Genomic DNA, 22,144 nt, shown 5'->3' with positions numbered 1-22,144 from the left:
CCCTGAGGCTTCCCTGTCAACAAACTGCCGGCTGTCAGATGCCGAGCGATGGGAGATTAAGGTCATATGAATGAACGTCTCATACACAGCTATAGAGTATAAAGGAAACGCTGTAGTCTTCAACTTCATTGTTTGACTCAGAGGACCGGACAATGTGTCATTTTCAATTTCCTGATTTACTTTCCTGACTTTCCTAATTGTTTTAAAACAGAAGTCGACAGACCAGTCCTCCAGGCCCCTCACCAACAGTCCAGATCTATATATGAGTGGTATAGAGCAGAGGTCCCCAACCCAGTCCTCATGGCCACCAACAGTCCAGATCTTTATATGAGTGGTATAGATCAGAGGTCCCCAACCCAGTCCTCAAGACCACCAACAGTCCAGATCTTTATATGAATGGTATAGAGCAGAGGTCCCCAACCCAGTCCTCAAGACCACCAACAGTCCAGATCTTTATATAAGTGTTATAGAGCAGAGGTCCCCAACCCAGTCCTCAAGACCACCAACAGTCCAGATCTTTATATGAGTGGTATAGAGCAGAGGTCCTCAACCCAGTCCTCAAGACCACGAACAGTCCAGATCTTTATATGAGTGGTATAGAGCAGAGGTCCCCAACCCAGTCCTCAAGACCACCAACAGTCCAGATCTTTATATGAGTGGTATAGAGCAGAGGTCCTCAACCCAGTCCTCAAGACCAACAACAGTCCAGATCTTTATATGGGTGGTATAGAGCAGAGGTCCCCAACCCAGTCCTCAAGGCCACCAACAGTCCAGATCTTTATATGAGTGGTATAGAGCAGAGGTCCCCAACCCAGTCCTCAAGGTCACCAACAGTCCAGATCTTTATATGAGTGGTATAGAGCAGAGGTCCCCAACCCAGTCCTCAAGACCAACAACAGTCCAGATCTTTATATGAGTGGTATAGAGCAGAGGTCCTCAACCCAGTCCTCCAGGCCCCTCACCAACAGTTCAGATCTTTATATGAGTGGTATAGAGCAGAGGTCTCCAACCCAGTCCTCAAGGCCACCAACAGTCCAGATCTTTATATGAGTGGTATAGAGCAGAGGTCCCCAACCCAGTCCTTAAGGTCACCAACAGTCCAGATCTTTATATAAGTGGTATAGAGCAGAGGCCCCCAACCCAGTCCTCAAGACCACCAACAGTTCGGATCTTTATATAAGTGGTATAGAACAGAGGTCCTCAACCCAGTCCTCAAGACCACCGACAGTCCAGATCTTTATATAAGTGGTATAGACGCCGCACACTGAGTCCACACAAGGGACATCAGGGACTGGGAGTTATCGTCTCCTCTGAAGCCTCCACATTAGGGAGGTGATACCAGGTTTCCTTATCACCATATTCATCATGTATCTTGGGCTGCCTGACGCTCTAAGCATCCTATATTAGGTGCTCTGTTGGAAGTGTTTCTAATCTATTCACAATCCACCTTGATTCGTCCTGACGCTTTGCATTATCTGGTCAGGGGTATCTCTGGCCCAACATTTTGTATCATTGTATTTGGTGTGTCACACCAGTCATCAGTTTTTAGTCTATTACCATCATACATGGGTCCTAACATATTCATTAACACAGGGTGTGGCAAACAGTGATCCCTGGGGTGTTATATCTGTAATACGACGTTGGGCTATTTCATGCATACCTAATTACATTTGGAGTACTTGCTTTGGACAAGGGACGTATTCTTCATCTACTCATAGTACAATTAAGGATCCACATTTCTTCCATTGTGGCCAGTTTGGAATGATTTATCTACTTCTCATACATCTATTTATCATTACTCAGTATCAATGTGCGGCTATTATGCTTTTGTATCACGTGTGCTTTACTTGTTTATTTATCACTTTTTATTTATAGTGTTTTTTTGATTATTATCTGTTGTGATATGTTGACTGCTCCCCTGAGCCCTGATGAACCCCTAACTATAAGTAAGGGTGAAACGCGTAGGTCATTAGGAGTAAGAATATATACATATTAAGTCATTGCATTGTTTATTCTTAATGTTTATGTGACTTATATTATCCCTACTCCCTGTCCACACTTATTGTAGTGAGGGCAAGGGGTTAGACTAGGTAGGGTTGGTCAGGTCAGGTTTTTCACCTGTACCCCAAACCCCCTCCCTTGGTTTTGTGTTCATTATTCAGTGCTATATCTGACACCTTTCTGAGCACTGTATCGTGAGGCATTGTTTTTCTTATTATCTTTAATAATAAAATTATAAATTTTTAGCTTAATGCGTTTTTCTGTGGCCTCATTGGTAGATTTCAGTAGAGTTATTATTCTGGAAAATTGTCTCCAAGGGCATGTATATTATTGGCTGAAGGACCATATATCTCCTTTTTCTGGTCTTCGTATAAGTGGTATAGAGCAGAGGTCCCCATCCCAGTCCTCAAGACCCCCAACAGTCCAGATCTTTATATGAGTGGTATAGAGCAGAGGTCCTCAACCCAGTCCTCAAGGTCACCATCAGTCCAGATCTTTATATAAGTGGTATAGAGCAGAGGTCCCCAACCCAGTCCCCAAGGTCACCATCAGTCCAGATCTTTATATGAGTGGTATAGAGCAGAGGTCCCCAACCCAGTCCTCAAGACCACCAACAGTCCAGATTATTATATGAGTGGTATAGATCAGAAGTCCCCAACCCAGTCTTCAAAGTCACCAACAGTCCAGATCTTTATATGAGTGGTATAGAGCAGAGGTCCCCAATCCAGTCCTCAAGGTCACCATCAGTCCAGATCTTTATATGAGTGTTATAGAGCAGAGGTCCCCAACCCAGTCCTCAAGGCAAACAACAGTCCAGATCTTTATATGAGTGGTATAGAGCAGAGGTCCCCAACCCAGTCCTCAAGGCCACCAACAGTCCAGATCTTTATATAAGTGGTATAGAGCAGAAGTCCCCAACCCAGTCTTCAAGGCCAACAACAGTCCAGATATTTATATGAATGTTATAGAGCAGAGGTTTCCAACCCAGTCCTCAATACCACCAACAGTCCAGATCTTTATCTGAGTGGTATAGAGCAGAGGTCCCAAACCCAGTCCACAAGGCCACCAACAGTCCAGATCTTTATATGAGTGGTATAGAGCAGAGGTCCCCAACCCAGTCCTCAAGACCATCAACAGTCCAGATCTTTATATGAGTGGTATAGAGCAGAGGTCCCCAACCCAGTCCTCAAGACCACCAACAGTCCAAATCTTTCTATGAGTGGTATAGAGCAGAGGTCCCCAACCCAGTCCTCAAGACCACCAACAGTCCAGATCTTTATATGAGTTGTATAGAGCAGAGGTCCCCAACCCAGTCCTCAAGACCACCAACAGTCCAGATCTTTATATGAGTGGTATAGAGCAGAGGTCCCCAACCCAGTCCTCAAGACCACCAACAGTCCAGATCTTTATATGAGTGGTATAGAGCAGAGGTCCTCAACCCAGTCCTCAAGACCACCAACAGTCCAGATCTTTATATGAGTGGTATAGAGCAGAGGTCCCCAACCCAGTCCTCAAGACCACCAACAGTCCAGATCTTTATATGAGTGGTATAGAGCAGAGGTCCTCAACCCAGTCCTCAAGACCACCAACAGTCCAGATCTTTATATGAGTGGTATAGAGCAGAGGTCCTCAACCCAGTCCTCAAGACCACTAACAGTCCAGATCTTTATATGAGTGGTATAGAGCAGAGGTCCCCAACCCAGTCCTCAAGACCACCAACAATCCAGATCTTTATATGAGTGGTATAGAGCAGAGGTCCCCAACCCAGTCCTCAAGACCACCAACAGTCCAGATCTTTATATGAGTGGTATAGAGCAGAGATCCCCAACCCAGTCCTCAAGACCACCAACAGTCCAGATCTTTATATGAGTGGTATAGAGCAGAGGTCCACTACCCAGTCCTTAAGGCCCAACAACAGTCCTGTTCTATTCCATCGGAGTAACTGAATAAAAAAAATAAAATAAAAGAATGTTGGCGGGCCTACAGGACTGGGTTGGGGACCATTGTATTAGGGGACTGGAAACTAAAGTATGCAATGGAAACAGCAAGGTCATAAACCGCTCCCTCTCGTCATCTTATGATCACATTTGTTGGGATGTATGTACATAGCTACATTAGTTAAAACAGGAACCATGACGGGACGACTCCCAAGTGACCTTAATTCCACCTCTACAGACAAAGTGCAAAATGCATAAATCCTGTGAAATAACGAACTCTGTCCTTTCACAATCTAGTGATGTTCTACGTCCTCCGTTTCACTTCCATCTTTTTGGGCTGAATATTATAATTTGAGTTAAAATGGCTTTTTTTTTTTCTGCTGAACAAACATGAACTCATTCCAGCAAAGGTTACGGCAGATGGTAAATAGGTGGGTAGGAACAGATGTATAAAGCATCCAGGAATTCAGGTTCTTCATGCTCCCCGAACTTCAGGCACAGGCTCAGTCATGCAACATGTCAGAGAAGTCCTAGAAATCATAGTCTTAAAGGGGTACTCCACTGGAAAACATTTTTTTTTTAATCAACTAATGCCAGAAAGTTAAAAAGATTTGTAAATTACTCCTATTAAAAAAATCTTAATCCTTCCAGTACTTATCAGATGCTGTAGGATCCACATGAAATTCTTTTCTTTTTGAATTTCCACAGTGCTCTCTGCTCACACCTCTGTCCATTTTAGGAACTGTCCAGAGTAGGAGCAAATCCCCATAGAAAACCAATCCTGCTCTGGACAGTTCCTGACATGGACAGAGGTGTCAGCAGAGAGAAAGGAAATTCAAAAAGAAAAGAACTTCCTGTGGATCATAACAGCAGCTGATAAGTACTGGAAGGATTAAGATTTTTTTTAATAGAAGAAATAACAAATCTGTTTAACTTTCTGGCACTAGTTGATTTAAAAAAAAAAAAAGTTTTCCAGTGGAGTACTCCTTTAACAACAAAGACAATTAACAAGGCCTATGCAAAATGAAAGAAGCGATTTGATTGGTTGCTATGGGCAACTCAGCAACTTTCCCTCTGGACAGGTTTTGATAAATCTCCCCCGTTGGGGGAGATTTATCAAAACCTGTCCAGATGAAAAGTTGCTGAGTTGCCCATAGCAACCAATCAGATCGCTTCTTTCATTTTGCATAGAGATTTATCAGAACCTGTCCAGATGAAAAGTTGCTGAGTTGCCCATAGCAACCAATCAGATCGCTTCTTTCATTTTGCATAGAGATTTATCAGAACCTGTCCAGATGAAATGTTGCTGAGTTGCCCATAGCAACCAATCAGATCGCTTCTTTCATTTTGCATAGAGATTTATCAGAACCTGTCCAGATGAAAAGTTGCTGAGTTGCCCATAGCAACCAATCAGATCGCTTCTTTCATTTTGCATAGAGATTTATCAGGACCTGTCCAGATGAAAAGTTGCTGAGTTGCCCATAGCAACCAATCAGATCGCTTCTTTCATTTTGCATAGAGATTTATCAGAACCTGTCCAGATGAAATGTTGCTGAGTTGCCCATAGCAACCAATCAGATCGCTTCTTTCATTTTGCATAGAGATTTATCAGAACCTGTCCAGATGAAAAGTTGCTGAGTTGCCCATAGCAACCAATCAGATCGCTTCTTTCATTTTGCATAGAGATTTATCAGAACCTGTCCAGATGAAAAGTTGCTGAGTTGCCCATAGCAACCAATCAGATCGCTTCTTTCATTTTGCATAGAGATTTATCAGAACCTGTCCAGATGAAAAGTTGCTGAGTTGCCCATAGCAGCCAATCAGATCGCTTCTTTCATTTTGCATAGAGATTTATCAGAACCTGTCCAGATGAAAAGTTGCTGAGTTGCCCATAGCAACCAATCAGATTGCTTCTTTCATTATTGAGAGGCCCTTTAAAAATGAAAGTAGCGATCTGATTGGTTGCTATGGGCAACTGGGCAACTTTTCTTCTGGAGATATTTTAATAAATCTCCCCCAATGTATCTAAGCCAGGGATACACAGCTACCTGTTTGAGCAAAAAGAGTCAGCTGGTCCACTCCTTCTTCATAACCTCTCGGAGAAAACTGCAGCTTGATCTCAAAAGCCTGGCCCCTCCGGACAATGAGTCTGGTACATCCGGCATCCGCGGTGTGATGGCTCCGATTGTTGGTGCCGCAGTCTAAGTCACAGTTCTCGAGCGTCAGAGCTGCAAGAGAAGATACGGGACGATTTAAGCTTTACAGACAAACAACAACAGAGACCTGAATGGTCAGCAGCGTATGGGTGCTCCCCCTCCGTACTAAGGGCTCAAGTCCTGCAGGAACGCATGGGAACTGAGTTCCTGCCCTTTTTCCACAGCAGGAACACCGTTCCCATTGGCAGGAGTCCTGCAGGACCAACCCTTATGTGGAAGAGTTCCCAAACTTTTTTTTTTTTTTTTTTTTTTTTTTTTTTTTACAGGACTTGACCCCTGTCCTTACCCATATACTGTATGTATAATAGAAGAAGACACAGTGCCCCCATAACAATATCAGACCAGAGAACTGCCATGTACAATGTATATGATATCCAATTATCCCATTTATAATCTATCCAAGCATGGATATAACCCTATTGTATATATGTTTTTTTTAACTATAGTATATATATATATATATATATATATATATATATATATATAAACAGACAATTTCATAAAGGTTATGATAGCTATACAACAGATACATGGGGAACAGTCAGTATAGTGAGTAAGTATACTAGCTGTCACTGTAGGTGAGTAAAGCTAAAAAGAGTCCCAACAAAGAAAAGGGAAAAAAAATTATACCCAAAGCATCATCCCAAAGATAGAAATGTAGACACACAAAGTGGAAAAAGAAAGGAGGTTTGAGACCTGTATAACCAGCAAGTAAGCATAGAACACAATAGAGACCACTCCACAGAACCCCATTAATGTATATGTAATAGAAGAAGACATAGTGTCCCTCTAATAGTACCTGGTAGTGCCCCGAAGTACAGCTAAATACAATGCATGATTAATAAAAGACACCAGGCAGTGCCCCGGAGTACAGCCATATTTAATGTATATATATATAATAGAAGAAGACACAGTGCCCCAATAACAATACCAGGCAGTGTCACAGAGTACAGCCATATATAATGTGTATGTAACAGAAGACAGTGCCTTCATAACAATACAAGGCAGTGCCACCGAGTACAGTCATATATAATGTATATATGATAGAAGAAGGCATGGTTCCCCCATAACAATACCAGGCAGTGCCCTGGAGTACAGCCATATATTCCGGTAATGTGTATATATATAATAGAAGAAGGCATAGTTTCCCCATAACAATACCAGGCAGTGCCACAGAGTACATCCATATATAATGTATATGTAATAGCAGTCACAGTGCCCTCATAACAATACCAGGCAGTGCCACAAAGAACAGCCATATATAATGTATATGTAATAGAAGAAGGCATAGTTCCCCCATAACAATACTAGGCAATGCCACAGAGTACAGCCATATATAATGCATACATAATAGAAGAAGACACAGTGCCCACATAACAATACCAGACTGTGCCCTAGAGTACAGCCCAATACAATGTATATATAATAGAAGAAGACACAATGGCCACATAATAATACCAGACTGTGCCCTAGAGTACAGCCCAATACAATGTATATATAATAGAAGAAGACACAGTGCCCACATAATAATACCAGACTGTGCCCTGTAGTACAGCCCAATACAATGTATATATAATAGAAGAAGACACAATGCCCACATAATAATACCAGACTGTGCCCTAGAGTACAGCCCAATACAATGTATATATAATAGAAGAAGACACAATGCCCACATAATAATACCAGACTGTGCCCTAGAGTACAGCCCAATACAATGTATATAAAATAGAAGAAGACACAGTGCCCCATAACAATACCAGACTGTGCCCTAAAGTACAGCCTTATACAATGTATATATAATAGAAGAAGACACAATGCCCACATAATAATACCAGACTGTGCCCTAGAGTACAGCCCAATACAATGTATATATAATAGAAGAAGACACAATGCCCACATAATAATACCAGACTGTGCCCTAGAGTACAGCCCAATACAATGTATATATAATAGAAGAAGACACAATGCCCACATAATAATACCAGACTGTGCCCTGGAGTACAGCCCAATACAATGTATATATAATAGAAGAAGACACAGTGCCCACATAATAATACCAGACTGTGCCCTGGAGTACAGCCCAATACAATGTATATATAATAGAAGAAGACACAGTGCCCACATATTAATACCAGACTGTGCCCTGAAGTACAGCCCAATACAATGTATATATAATAGAAGAAGACACAATGCCCACATAATAATACCAGACTGTGCCCTAGAGTACAGCCCAATACAATGTATATATAATAGAAGAAGACACAGTGCCCACATAATAATACCAGACTGTGTCCTAGAGTACAACCCAATACAATGTATATGTAATAGAAGACACAATGCCCACATAATAATACCAGACTGTGCCCTAGAGTACAGCCCAATACAATGTATATATAATAGAAGAAGACACAATGCCCACATAATAATACCAGACTGTGCCCTAGAGTACAGCCCAATACAATGTATATAATAGAAGAAGACACAATGCCCACATAATAATACCAGACTGTGCCCTAGAGTACAGCCCAATACAATGTATATAATAGAAGAAGACACAATGCCCACATAATAATACCAGACTGTGCCCTAGAGTACAGCCCAATACAATGTATATATAATAGAAGAAGACACAATGCCCACATAATAATACCAGACTGTGCCCTAGAGTACAGCCCAATACAATGTATATAATAGAAGAAGACACAATGCCCACATAATAATACCAGACTGTGCCCTAGAGTACAGCCCAATACAATGTATATATAATAGAAGAAGACACAATGCCCACATAATAATACCAGACTGTGCCCTAGAGTACAGCCCAATACAATGTATATATAATAGAAGAAGACACAGTGCCCACATAATAATACCAGACTGTGCCCTAGAGTACAGCCCAATACAATCTATATATAATAGAAGAAGACACAGTGCCCACATAATAATACCAGACTGTGCCCTAGAGTACAGCCCAATACAATGTATATATAATAGAAGAAGACACAATGCCCACATAATAATACCAGACTGTGCCCTAGAGTACAGCCCAATACAATCTATATATAATAGAAGAAGACACAGTGCCCACATAATAATACCAGACTGTGCCCTAGAGTACAGCCCAATACAATGTATATATAATAGAAGAAGACACAATGCCCACATAATAATACCAGACTGTGCCCTGGAGTACAGCCCAATACAATGTATATATAATAGAAGACACAGTGCCCACATAATAATACCAGACTGTGCCCTAGAGTACAGCCCAATACAATGTATAGTATTAATAAAGTGTGAGTCTGCTTTCTGCATTACGACAGCTCATTGACTGCCAACTGTTTGTGAAGAAACAATTCTGGGGAGAAAAAAAATCTCTTCTTGAAAACCACATTTGTGGTTCTGCTGGTGAAGCCACAAGCAGTTCAGAAAAGAAGGATGGCCACAAGAATGTCCGAGCTGGTTTAGTCGACTATTAGCTTTCACAGTTATCACCATAGCATGAATGTGACTTTATACAGATGCCCCTTATGTGCAGTAAGAACACCCAGCCATAGCATGAATGTGACTTTATACAGATTCCCATATGTGCAGTAAGAACACCCCACCATAGCATGAATGAGACTTTACACAGATTCCCATATGTGCTGTAAGAACATCCCGCCATAGCATGAATGTGACTTTATACCGATTCCCATATTTGCAGTAAGAACATCCCACCATAGCATGAATGTGACTTTATACAGAATCTCATGTGCAGTAAGAACATCCCACAATAGCATGAATGTGACTTTATACAGATTCCCATACGTGCAATAAGAACATCCCACCATAGCATGAATGTGACTTTATACAGATTCCCATATGTGCTGTAAGAACATCCCCCCATAGCATGAATGTGACTTTATACAAATTCTCATATGTGCATTATAAACATACCACCATGTCATAAATGTGACTTTATACAGATTTCCGTATGTGCAGCAACAACATCCCACCATAGCATGAATGTGACTTTACACAGATTCCCATATGTGCAGTAAGAACATCCCACCATAGCATGAATGGGACTTCATATTGATTCCCATATGTGCAATAAGAACATCCCACCATAGCATGAATGTGACTTTATACAGATTTTCATATGTGCAGTAAGAACCTCCCACCATAGCATGAATGGGACTTCATACAGATTCCCATATGTGCAGTAAGAACATCCCACCATAGCATAAATGTGACTTTATACAGATTCCCATATGTGCAGTAAGAATATCCCACCATAGCATAAATGGGACTTTATACAGATTCCCCATGTGCAATAAGAACATCCCGCCATAGCATGAATGTGACTTTATACAGATTCCCATATGTGCAGCAAGAACATCCCACCATAGCATAAATGTGACTTCATACAGATTCCCATATGTGCAATAAGAACATCCCACCATAGCATGAATGTGACTTTATACAGATTCCCATATGTGCAGCAAGAACATCCCACCATAGCATAAATGTGACTTTATACAGATTCCCCATGTGCAATTGTGCAATAAGAACATCCCACCATAGCATGAATGAGACTTTATACAGATTCCCATATGTGCTGTAAGAACATCCCACCAAAGCATGAATGTGACTTTATACAGATTCCCATATGTGCTGTAAGAACATCCCACCATAGCATGAATGTGACTTTATACAGATTCCCCATGTGCAATAAGAACATCCCACCATAGCATGAATGTGACTTTATACAGATTCCCATGTGTGCAGTAAGAACATCCCGCCATAGCATGAATGTGACTTTATACAGATTCCCCATGTGCAATAAGAACATCCCACCATAGCATGAATGTGACTTTATACAGATTTCCATATGTGCTGTAAGAACATCCCACCATAGCATGAATGTGACTTTGTACAGAATCTCATGTGTGCAGTAAGAACATCCCGCCATAGCATGAATGTGACTTTATACAGATTCCCATATGTGCTGTAAGAACATCCCACCATAGCATAAATGTGACTTTATACAGATTCCCCATGTGCAATAAGAACATCCCACCATAGCATGAATGTGACTTTATACAGATTCCCATGTGTGCAGTAAGAACATCCCACCATAGCATGAATGTGACTTTATACAGATTCCCATATGTGCTGTAAGAACATCCCACCATAGCATGAATGTGACTTTATACAGATTCCCCATGTGCAATAAGAACATCCCACCATAGCATGAATGTGACTTTATACAGATTCCCATGTGTGCAGTAAGAACATCCCGCCATAGCATGAATGGGACTTCACACAGATTCCCATGTGTGCAGTAAGAACATCCCGCCATAGCATGAATGTAACTTAATACAGTTTCCCATATGTGCAGTAAGAATACCGATGCCAAATTCATTACCCTCTTCAAATATTCTAATCCCCCTTCTTTACACACAGGTGGTGGGTGTGAGGAGGGAGAGCAGCTAGAGTCAAATGCTCAATTTCACCGCTGTACACACCCATATTCCATACAGACTTGAACATGGAATATGGGATTAGTGAGAGTTACTGTATTCCAGTTTTCCAATATGTCATTGGCAGGAAGGACAGAGTTAGTACTATACCAGTGTTTCCCAACCAGTGTGCCTCCAGCTGTTTCAAAACTACAACTCCCAGCGTGCCCGGACAGCCTTTGGCTGTCCGGGCATGCTGGGAGTTGTAGTTTTGCAACAGCTGGAGGCACACTGGTTGAGAAACACTATACTATACAGACATAACCACTTGGTAAAGCAGTTACATACAAATATTGAAGTTGTTTTATAGTCGCCATCTCCGTCTTTGCAGCACATAGTGTTCCCAATTGAACTGCTCCGTACAGCTGCAGCACTTTGGTATAATTATAAGTATTTATGGGGTAATTTTGCAGTAATTATGTCTAGTATTTGCATGTTCAGCTAATTCAGACATCACAACACTGTACGCGTACAGGAGCCGGAGATCTAACAGCCCCCGTGTTTTTTTTCTTATTTTGTGCTATTTCAGTACATCGTCATAATTTGCTGTCGATACATTGTCATGTGGATTATTGCCATGGTTTTGACACTTAAAGGGAACCCCTCACATTTAAAACACATTCTGTAGACATCATGCTAGAGCAGATGATAAATACAATACAGTACAATTTGCAGGTATCATGTTATAGAGCAGGAGGAGCTGAGCAGATGATATATACAATACAGTACAATCTGCAGGTATCATGTTATAGAGCAGGAGGAGCTGAGCAGATGATATATACAATACAGTACAATCTGCAGGTATCATGTTATAGAGCAGGAGGAGCTGAGCAGATGATATATACAATACAGTACAATCTGCAGGTATCATGTTATAGAGCAGGAGGAGCTGAGCAGATGATATATATAATACAGTACAATCTGCAGGTATCATGTTATAGAGCAGGAGGATCTGAGCAGATGATATATACAATACAGTACAATCTGCAGGTATCATGTTATAGAGCAGGAGGATCTGAGCAGATGATATATACAATACAGTACAATCTGCAGGTATCATGTAATAGAGCAGGATGAGCTGAGCAGATTATATATACAATACAGTATAATCTGCAGGTATCATGTTATAGAGCAGGAGGAGCTGAGCAGATGATATACACAATACAGTACAATCTGCAGGTAACATGTTATAGAGCAGGAGGAGCTGAGCAGATGATATATACAATACAGTACAATCTGCAGGTATCATGTTATAGAGCAGGAGGAGCTGAGCAGATGATATATACAATACAGTACAATCTGCAGGTATCATGTTATAGAGCAGGAGGAGCTGAGCAGATGATATATATAATACAGTACAATCTGCAGGTATCATGTTATAGAGCAGGAGGATCTGAGCAGATGATATATACAATACAGTACAATCTGCAGGTATCATGTTATAGAGCAGGAGGAGCTGAGCAGATGATATATACAATACAGTACAATCTGCAGGTATCATGTAATAGAGCAGGATGAGCTGAGCAGATTATATATACAATACAGTATAATCTGCAGGTATCATGTTATAGAGCAGGAGGAGCTGAGCAGATGATATACACAATACAGTACAATCTGCAGGTAACATGTTATAGAACAGGAGGAGCTGAGCAGATAATATATACAATACAGTATAATCTGCAGGTAATATGTTATAGAGCAGGAGGAGCTAAGCAGGCGATATATACAATACAGTACAATCTGCAGGTATCATGTTATAGAGCAGGGGGAGCTGAGCAGATGATATATACAATATAGTACAATCTGCAGGTATCATGTTATAGAGCAGGAGGAGCTGAGCAGATGATATATAGAATACAGTATAATCTGCAGGTATCATGTTATAGAGCAGGAGGAGCTGAGCAGATGATATATACAATACAGTATAATCTGCAGGTATCATGTTATAGAGCAGGAGGAGCTGAGCAGATGATATATACAATACAGTACAATCTGCAGGTAACATGTTATAGAGCAGGAGGAGCTGAGCAGATGATATATACAATACAGTACAATCTGCAGGTAACATGTTATAGAGCAGGAGGAGCTGAGCAGATGATATATACAATACAGTACAATCTGCAGGTATCATGTTATAGAGCAGGAGGAGCTGAGCAGATGATATATACAATACAGCACAATCTGCAGGGATCATGTTTTGGAGCAGGAGGAGCTGAACGGATGATTTATACAATACAGTATAATCTGCAGGTAACATGTTATAGAGCAGGAGGAGCTGAGCAGATGATATATACAATACAGTACAATCTGCAGGTAACATGTTATAGAGCAGGAGGAGCTGAGCAGATGATATATACAATACAGTACAATCTGCAGGTAACATGTTTATAGAGCAGAAGGAGCTGAGCAGATGATATATATAATACAGTACAATCTGCAGGTATCAGGTTATAGAGCAGGAGGAGCTGAGCAGATGATATATACAATACAGTACAATCTGCAGGTATCATGTTATAGAGCAGGAGGAGCTGAGCAGATGATATATACAATACAGTACAATCTGCAGGTATCATGTTATAGAGCAGGAGGAGCTGAGCAGATGATATATACAATACAGTACAATCTGCAGGTATCATGTTATAGAGCATGAGGAGCTGAGCAGATGATATATACAATACAGTACAATCTGCAGGTATCAGGTTATAGAGCAGGAGGAGCTGAGCAGATGATATATCCTAGGAATCCCAATCTTATACTGCATCTCCCCCCCAGCGGTATGTGTTGGATTTCAGCACCTCTTTGTTCCTGCAGAAGATCATCGGAGGCTTGCTGAAGCTGGTGTATATTAGGGGCTATTGTTTTGTGTTGTAGTTTTATTAGATAGATTTTTTCGGTCTAAGACATCATTTGTCATTTGTTCCTGATATTGTCCTAGTCGCAGCGAGTTATTCAGTGACTTAGTGAAGCGGCGCCTTTCTCAAGTAATATTTTACGCAGTGTAAACATTTGTAGTTCTGGAATGTTTGACAACATCTATCACCCGCAGACAAACATAATTCAGATAATCACACAGGAAGCCGGGAAAGTCATGGCCACCAACTATAATGTACAGCTATGATGGAGTAGGCCTTGTGCGGTGACTGATGAACTGACACAAATACGGGGGGCGTCACAGGCAGCATGATTGGGGGGGAGGCCATGGCTGCTTGGTATTACAAGTCGTGTGTAGCGATATGCATGTGGAATGTGTGTTTTATAGATATGTATGAGTATTGTGTATATATGTGTTGGTAATGTGTTTGTTTGTACGTGGTATTGTAGCTTTGTAGATGAAATACCCCCCCCCCCTTACCTGTCTGTCTATCTCATATCTATCTATCTATCTATCTCATATCTATCTATCTATCTATCTCATATCTATCTATCTATCTATCTCATATCTATCTATCTATCTCATATCTATCTATCTATCTCATATCTATCTCATATCTATCTCATATCTATCTATCTATCTCATATCTATCTATCTCATATCTATATCTATCTCATATCTATCTAATATCTATCTCTCTAATATCTATCTATCTCTCATATCTATCTCATATCTATCTATCTCATATCTATCTATCTATCTCATATCTATCTATCTATCTCATATCTATCTATCTATCTCATATCTATCTATCTCATATCTATATCTATCTCATATCTATCTAATATCTATCTCTCTAATATCTATCTATCTCTCATATCTATCTCATATCTATCTCATATCTATCTCATATCTATCTATCTCATATCTATCTATCTATCTATCTATCTATCTATCTATCTATCTCTCATATCAACATTCATGTTGGCCTTGCACCCCATCCACCTCTATCAGGTGTATATAAGGTGTCTTGGATGTTCCAGACCCTGCCATGCTTACTGAACTGTTCCCACAGAGGCATATTCACAGTGTAGGGTCCGTCCCAGGAGGCCACCTTATCGCGGTGGGACGGTCCAAGCTATTTGACCACCGGCGGAGACAAATTTGCGAGCTAAGTGCCTCACTATTTCATAGTTTCACATTTGCATCTATTACACCATAGCTGTATAGCTCTCCATGTTTTATCTGCATGTTCATGTTGCACCTATATCCTTGTGCTGGCAGTGTGCTGCTGCATTCTTCTGTTGCTGTATATGTATCTATCTATCTATCTATCTATCTATGGTATCTCATATCTATCTCTCTCATATCTTTCTATCTCATATCTATCTCATATCTATCTCATATCTATCTATCTATCTCATATCTATTTCTATTTCATATCTGTCTCTCATATCTATATCCTCTATGATATCTATCTCATATATATCCATCCATCCATCTCATATCTATATCTTCTATGATATCTATCTATACACATACACAGTATATATATATATATATATATATATATATATATATATATATATTATGGTTATATTTTAATGGAGGGGGCTTGAGAACCCCCACAGCACAGTTCAGACAATGCATTATTCATCCTTTCTCCAATAGATTTACTTTTGAGGAACGTTCAACAATTTTCATTTCCACATTACCATAAAAATAATCTCCATCTACAAATAAATATGCACCAAATAATAAGATGGTAATAATAATACATATCAAAACAACCGGGAGCAATGTATTCAGTGTGAAGCCGCAATAAGAGCAACTGTTCAGGAACCATGGGGGATGGAGTAGGAGCTGTGTAAGGACCATGGGGGATGGAGTAGGAGCTGTGTAAGGACCATGGGGGATGGAGTAGGAGCTGTGTAAGGACCATGGGGGATGGAGTAGGAGCTGTGTAAGGACCATGGAGGATGGAGTAGGAGCTGTGTAAGGACCATGGGGGATGGAGTAGGAGCTGTGTAAGGACCATGGGGGATGGAGTAGGAGCTGTGTAAGGACCATGGAGGATGGAGTAGGAGCTGTGTAAGGACCATGGGGAATGGAGTAGGAGCTGTGTAAGGACCATGGGGGATGGAGTAGGAGCTGTGTAAGGACCATGGAGGATGGAGTAGGAGCTGTGTAAGGACCATGGGGGATGGAGTAGGAGCTGTGTAAGGACCATGGAGGATGGAGTAGGAGCTGTGTAAGGACCATGGAGGATGGAGTAGGAGCTGTGTAAGGACCATGGGGGATGGAGTAGGAGCTGTGTAAGGACCATGGGGGATGGAGTAGGAGCTGTGTAAGGACCATGGAGGATGGAGTAGGAGCTGTGTAAGGACCATGGGGGATGGAGTAGGAGCTGTGTAAGGACCATGGGGGATGGAGTAGGAGCTGTGTAAGGACCATGGGGGATGGAGTAGGAGCTGTGTAAGGACCATGGGGGATGGAGTAGGAGCTGTGTAAGGACCATGGGGGATGGAGTAGGAGCTGTGTAAGGACCATGGAGGATGGAGTAGGAGCTGTGTAAGGACCATGGGGGATGGAGTAGGAGCTGTGTAAGGACCATGGGGGATGGAGTAGGAGCTGTGTAAGGACCATGGAGGATGGAGTAGGAGCTGTGTAAGGACCATGGGGAATGGAGTAGGAGCTGTGTAAGGACCATGGGGGATGGAGTAGGAGCTGTGTAAGGACCATGGAGGATGGAGTAGGAGCTGTGTAAGGACCATGGGGGATGGAGTAGGAGCTGTGTAAGGACCATGGAGGATGGAGTAGGAGCTGTGTAAGGACCATGGAGGATGGAGTAGGAGCTGTGTAAGGACCATGGGGGATGGAGTAGGAGCTGTGTAAGGACCATGGGGGATGGAGTAGGAGCTGTGTAAGGACCATGGAGGATGGAGTAGGAGCTGTGTAAGGACCATGGGGGATGGAGTAGGAGCTGTGTAAGGACCATGGGGGATGGAGTAGGAGCTGTGTAAGGACCATGGGGGATGGAGTAGGAGCTGTGTAAGGACCATGGAGGATGGAGTAGGAGCTGTGTAAGGACCATGGGGGATGGAGTAGGAGCTGTGTAAGGACCATGGGGGATGGAGTAGGAGCTGTGTAAGGACCATGGAGGATGGAGTAGGAGCTGTGTAAGGACCATGGGGGATGGAGTAGAAGCTGTGTAAGGACCATGGGGGATGGAGTAGGAGCTGTGTAAGGACCATGGAGGATGGAGTAGGAGCTGTGTAAGGACCATGGGGGATGGAGTAGGAGCTGTGTAAGGACCATGGGGGATGGAGTAGGAGCTGTGTAAGGACCATGGGGGATGGAGTAGGAGCTGTGTAAGGACCATGGAGGATGAAGTAGGAGCTGTGTAAGGACCATGGGGGATGGAGTAGGAGCTGTGTAAGGACCATGGGGGATGGAGTAGGAGCTGTGTAAGGACCGTGGGGGATGGAGTAGGAGCTGTGTAAGGGCCATGGGGAATGGAGTAGAAGCTGTGTAAGGACCATGGGGGATGAAGTAGGAGCTGTGTAAGGACCATGGGGGATGGAGTAAGAGCTGTGTAAGGACCATGGGGGATGGAGTAGGAGCTGTGTAAGGACCATGGGGGATGGAGTAGGAGCTGTGTAAGGACCATGGGGAATGGAGTAGGAGCTGTGTAAAGACCATAGGGGATGGAGTAGGAGCTGTGTAAGGACCATGGGGGATGGAGTAGGAGCTGTGTAAGGACCATGGGGGATGGAGTAGGAGCTGTGTAAAGACCATAGGGGATGGAGTAGGAGCTGTGTAAGGACCATGGGGGATGGAGTAGGAGCTGTGTAAGGACCATGGGGGATGGAGTAGGAGCTGTGTAAGGACCATGGGGGATGGAGTAGGAGCTGTGTAAGGACCATAGGGGATGGAGTAGGAGGTGTGTAAGGAGAGCGGAATGGAAGTGTTTTCTCTACAGCATTTCCTACCCTGGCATTGTACATTTACCACATCCTTATCTATAGCTGACCATAGAGAGACTGCTCATAGGAAACAAGCAATGATGTGTCACTGTCCTGGTCACAGGATTAGTGGTCTCCACACTGTGGACCTACGGCTGTTGCAAAACTACAATTCCCAGCATGCCCGGACAGCCAACGGCTGTCCGGGCATGCTTAGAGTTGCAGTTGTGCAACAGCTGGAGGCACACAGTTTGGAGACTACTGTTGTAGATCCTGTCTTTATCTCTATTGCTCTATTTATAGTACCTATGTCTGTCTATTGTATCTATAGTTTCTATTCATCTATTTATAAATATTATCTATCTCATATCTATATATTGTATCTATTGTATCTGTCGTATTCATCTATTGTATCTATATATAGTATCTATCCATTTATTTATCTATCATATGTATGTATCTCTATCTATCTCATATCTATCTATGCTTAAAAAATGACGGCGTGATGCCGTTGAAACGTTGTTGTTTCCATACGGGTGAATAAAGCCTGTTTGTGCTCGGCTTACACTCGTGCTCGTGACACAAAACGTTACACACACCTGAATGGGAAACATTAAACCTTACCAAAAGTGTTTGGACTGTGCCCATAATCGCGTCCGAGGTCAGGCCTTAAGTGGGCAAAACACATAGCCCGGTAGGGTAAATAGCAAAATGCATGAACGTCATAAATAATACCACACCCTAAGTACACTGACCAGCACAACACCCTAATTCAGACCCTACCCTAGAGACAGAGTAGAATCGACCAACTAGTTATCAATGGAGGTGGTACCTGGTACTGAGGAGCAATGGCCACTATGCCTACTCTGAAGAACGATCCGGGACAGAATCAAGACAAGGCTGGCATAATAGCTAAACATACTCACCTGTGCCATTATGGCAAGGGAAACGGATGGATGCCGGTAAGGCCTAACACCAAGCTATCCAAGTCCCTGGGATTAGAGGCCAAAAACACAAACTGTTAGCCAACTGACACACAAGTAACTGGACCACATGAAAGACCTTGTCCATGATCTCCATGTTACCTGTAACCAGTACTAGGCTCAAGAAACTTACCTGAAGACTACCCGAACTGCACCGACAGCCATACCCTAAACTACAAACCAACTGATCTCAGGAGTAATGTCTCACTGCTGGTGACTGGTCCTTGCGTAACCATAGTACCTGTAGACGGGCCTGGTCTTTGAATAAACATTGTGCGTATCTTGTACATCTACTACACTCGAATAACCCCTTTCCTTGACACAAACCCCCCTTGAACTGCAGAGCTTCTGACTCAAAACTGGTCTCAGGGGTGACGTCCCGTCGCTTGTGACCGATACCTTCCTTGCCATCATGCCTGTAAACGAGACACTTGCGTAACCCTCGTACCTGTAGGTCTTTTTCGAGAACCACCATGCCTGAAGATGTGCCATGTCTTTCGTAACCATCGTACCTGTAGACATGACAGGACTTGCATAACCATAATTTTTTTTGGCAACCACCTATATGTCATGAAACTATTTATTCGAAAGCATGTCCGTAACAATATCTATGCAGTGCATCCCACTGCAGGCGTAGTGTCACGATGCCGGCTGGCAGGTAGTGGATCCTCTGTGCCAGAGAGGGATTGGCGTGGACCGTGCTAGAGGATCGGTTCTAAGTCACTACTGGTTTTCACCAGAGCCCGCCGCAAAGCGGGATGGTCTTGCTGCGGCGGTAGTGACCAGGTCGTATCCCCTAGCAACGGCTCAACCTCTCTGGCTGCTGAAGATAGGCGCGGTACAAGGGAGTAGACAGAAGCAAGGTCGGACGTAGCAGAAGGTCGGGGCAGGCAGCAAGGATCGTAGTCAGGGGCAACGGCAGAAGGTCTGGAATCACAGGCAAGGAACACACAAGGAACGCTTTCTCTGGCACTAGGGCAACAAGATCCGGCGAGGGAGTGAAGGGGAAGTGAGGTGATATAGGGAAGTGCACAGGTGTAAACACTAATTGGAACCACTGCACCAATCAGCGGTGCAGTGGCCCTTTAAATCGCAAAGACCCGGCGCGCGCGCGCCCTAGGGAGCGGGGCCGCGCGCGCCGGGACAGAACTGACGGGGAGCGAGTAAGGTACGGGAGCCGGGGTGCGCATCGCGAGCGGGCGCTACCCGCATCGCGAATCGCATCCCGGCCGGAGGTGGTAACGCAGCGCCCCGGGTCCGTGGAACCGACCGGGGCGCTGCAGTGAGGGAAGTGTAGCGAGCGCTCCGGGGAGGAGCGGGGACCCGGAGCGCTCGGCGTAACAGTACCCCCCCCCTTGGGTCTCCCCCTCTTCTTGGGGCCTGAGAACCTGAGGATCAGACTTTTGTCCAGGATATTGTCCTCAGGTTCCCAGGACCTCTCTTCTGGACCACAACCCTCCCAATCCACTAAAAAAAAAGTTCTTCCCCTGACCTTTTTAGAGGCCAAAATCTCTTTGACAGAGAAGATGTCCGAGGAGCCGGAAACAGGAGTGGGAGGAACAGATTTAGGAGAAAAACGGTTGAGGATGAGAGGTTTAAGAAGAGAGACGTGAAAGGCATTAGGGATACGAAGAGAAGGAGGAAGAAGAAGTTTGTAAGAGACAGGATTAATTTGACACAAAACTTTAAAAGGACCAAGATAGCGTGGTCCCAACTTATAGCTCGGGACACGGAAACGGACATATTTAGCGGAGAGCCATACCTTGTCTCCAGGGGAAAAAATGGGAGGAGCTCTTCTTTTCTTATCTGCGAATCTCTTCATGCGAGAAGAAGCCTGTAAGAGAGAATTTTGGGTCTCTTTCCATATGGTGGAAAGATCACGAGAAATTTCATCCACAGCGGGCAGACCAGAGGGCAAGGGGGTAGGGAGGGGGGGAAGAGGGTGACGGCCGTACACCACGAAAAACGGAGATTTGGAGGAAGATTCAGAGATTCTGAAATTATACGAGAATTCGGCCCAAGGTAGAAGATCTGCCCAGTCATCCTGGCGGGAGGAAACAAAATGTCGTAAATAGTCACCCAAGATCTGGTTAATTCTCTCTACTTGTCCATTGGATTGAGGATGGTATGCAGAAGAAAAATTTAATTTAATCTTGAGTTGTTTACAGAGAGCCCTCCAGAATTTAGACACAAATTGGACGCCTCTATCCGAGACGATCTGTGTAGGCAACCCGTGAAGACGAAAAATGTGTACAAAAAATTGTTTAGCCAACTGAGGCGCTGAAGGAAGGCCAGGAAGAGGGATGAAATGTGCCATTTTGGAGAATCGATCAACGACCACCCAAATAACAGTGTTGCCATGGGATGGGGGTAAGTCAGTAATAAAATCCATACCAATCAGAGACCAAGGTTGTTCGGGGACAGGTAGAGGATGAAGAAAACCAGCGGGCTTCTGGCGAGGAGTCTTATCCCGGGCACAGATAGTGCAGGCTCGCACAAAGTCCACCACATCAGTCTCTAGAGTCGGCCACCAATAGAAGCGAGAGATGAGTTGCACAGATTTCTTGATGCCCGCATGACCTGCGAGATGGGAGGAGTGACCCCATTTGAGGATCCCAAGGCGTTGGCGTGGAGAAACAAAGGTCTTTCCTGGAGGAGTTTGC

At 43.3% G+C, this 22,144-nt stretch overlaps 1 protein-coding gene across 3 annotated transcripts in view; it reads right to left on the bottom strand.

The window, feature by feature from the left end:
* Positions 1 to 22,144, bottom strand: part of TGM2 (transglutaminase 2) — an 89,846-nt gene that overhangs the window by 46,219 nt on the left and 21,483 nt on the right. For all 3 annotated transcript variants that reach the window (XR_008849510.1, XM_056549839.1, XM_056549840.1), the window contains exon 2: positions 5,987 to 6,166. Coding sequence is in view for 2 of the 3 variants with exons in the window: in XM_056549839.1 (XP_056405814.1) it covers positions 5,987 to 6,166 (180 nt within the window). In the remaining variant the exon portion in view is untranslated. The remainder of the gene's footprint in view (positions 1 to 5,986; positions 6,167 to 22,144) is intronic.

Source organism: Hyla sarda, chromosome 13 (assembly GCF_029499605.1).
Source record: "Hyla sarda isolate aHylSar1 chromosome 13, aHylSar1.hap1, whole genome shotgun sequence".
NCBI classification, from domain to species: Eukaryota; Metazoa; Chordata; class Amphibia; order Anura; family Hylidae; genus Hyla; species Hyla sarda.
Note: the sequence above shows the minus strand (reverse complement) of the source record. Positions and strands in the feature narration are given on the sequence as shown.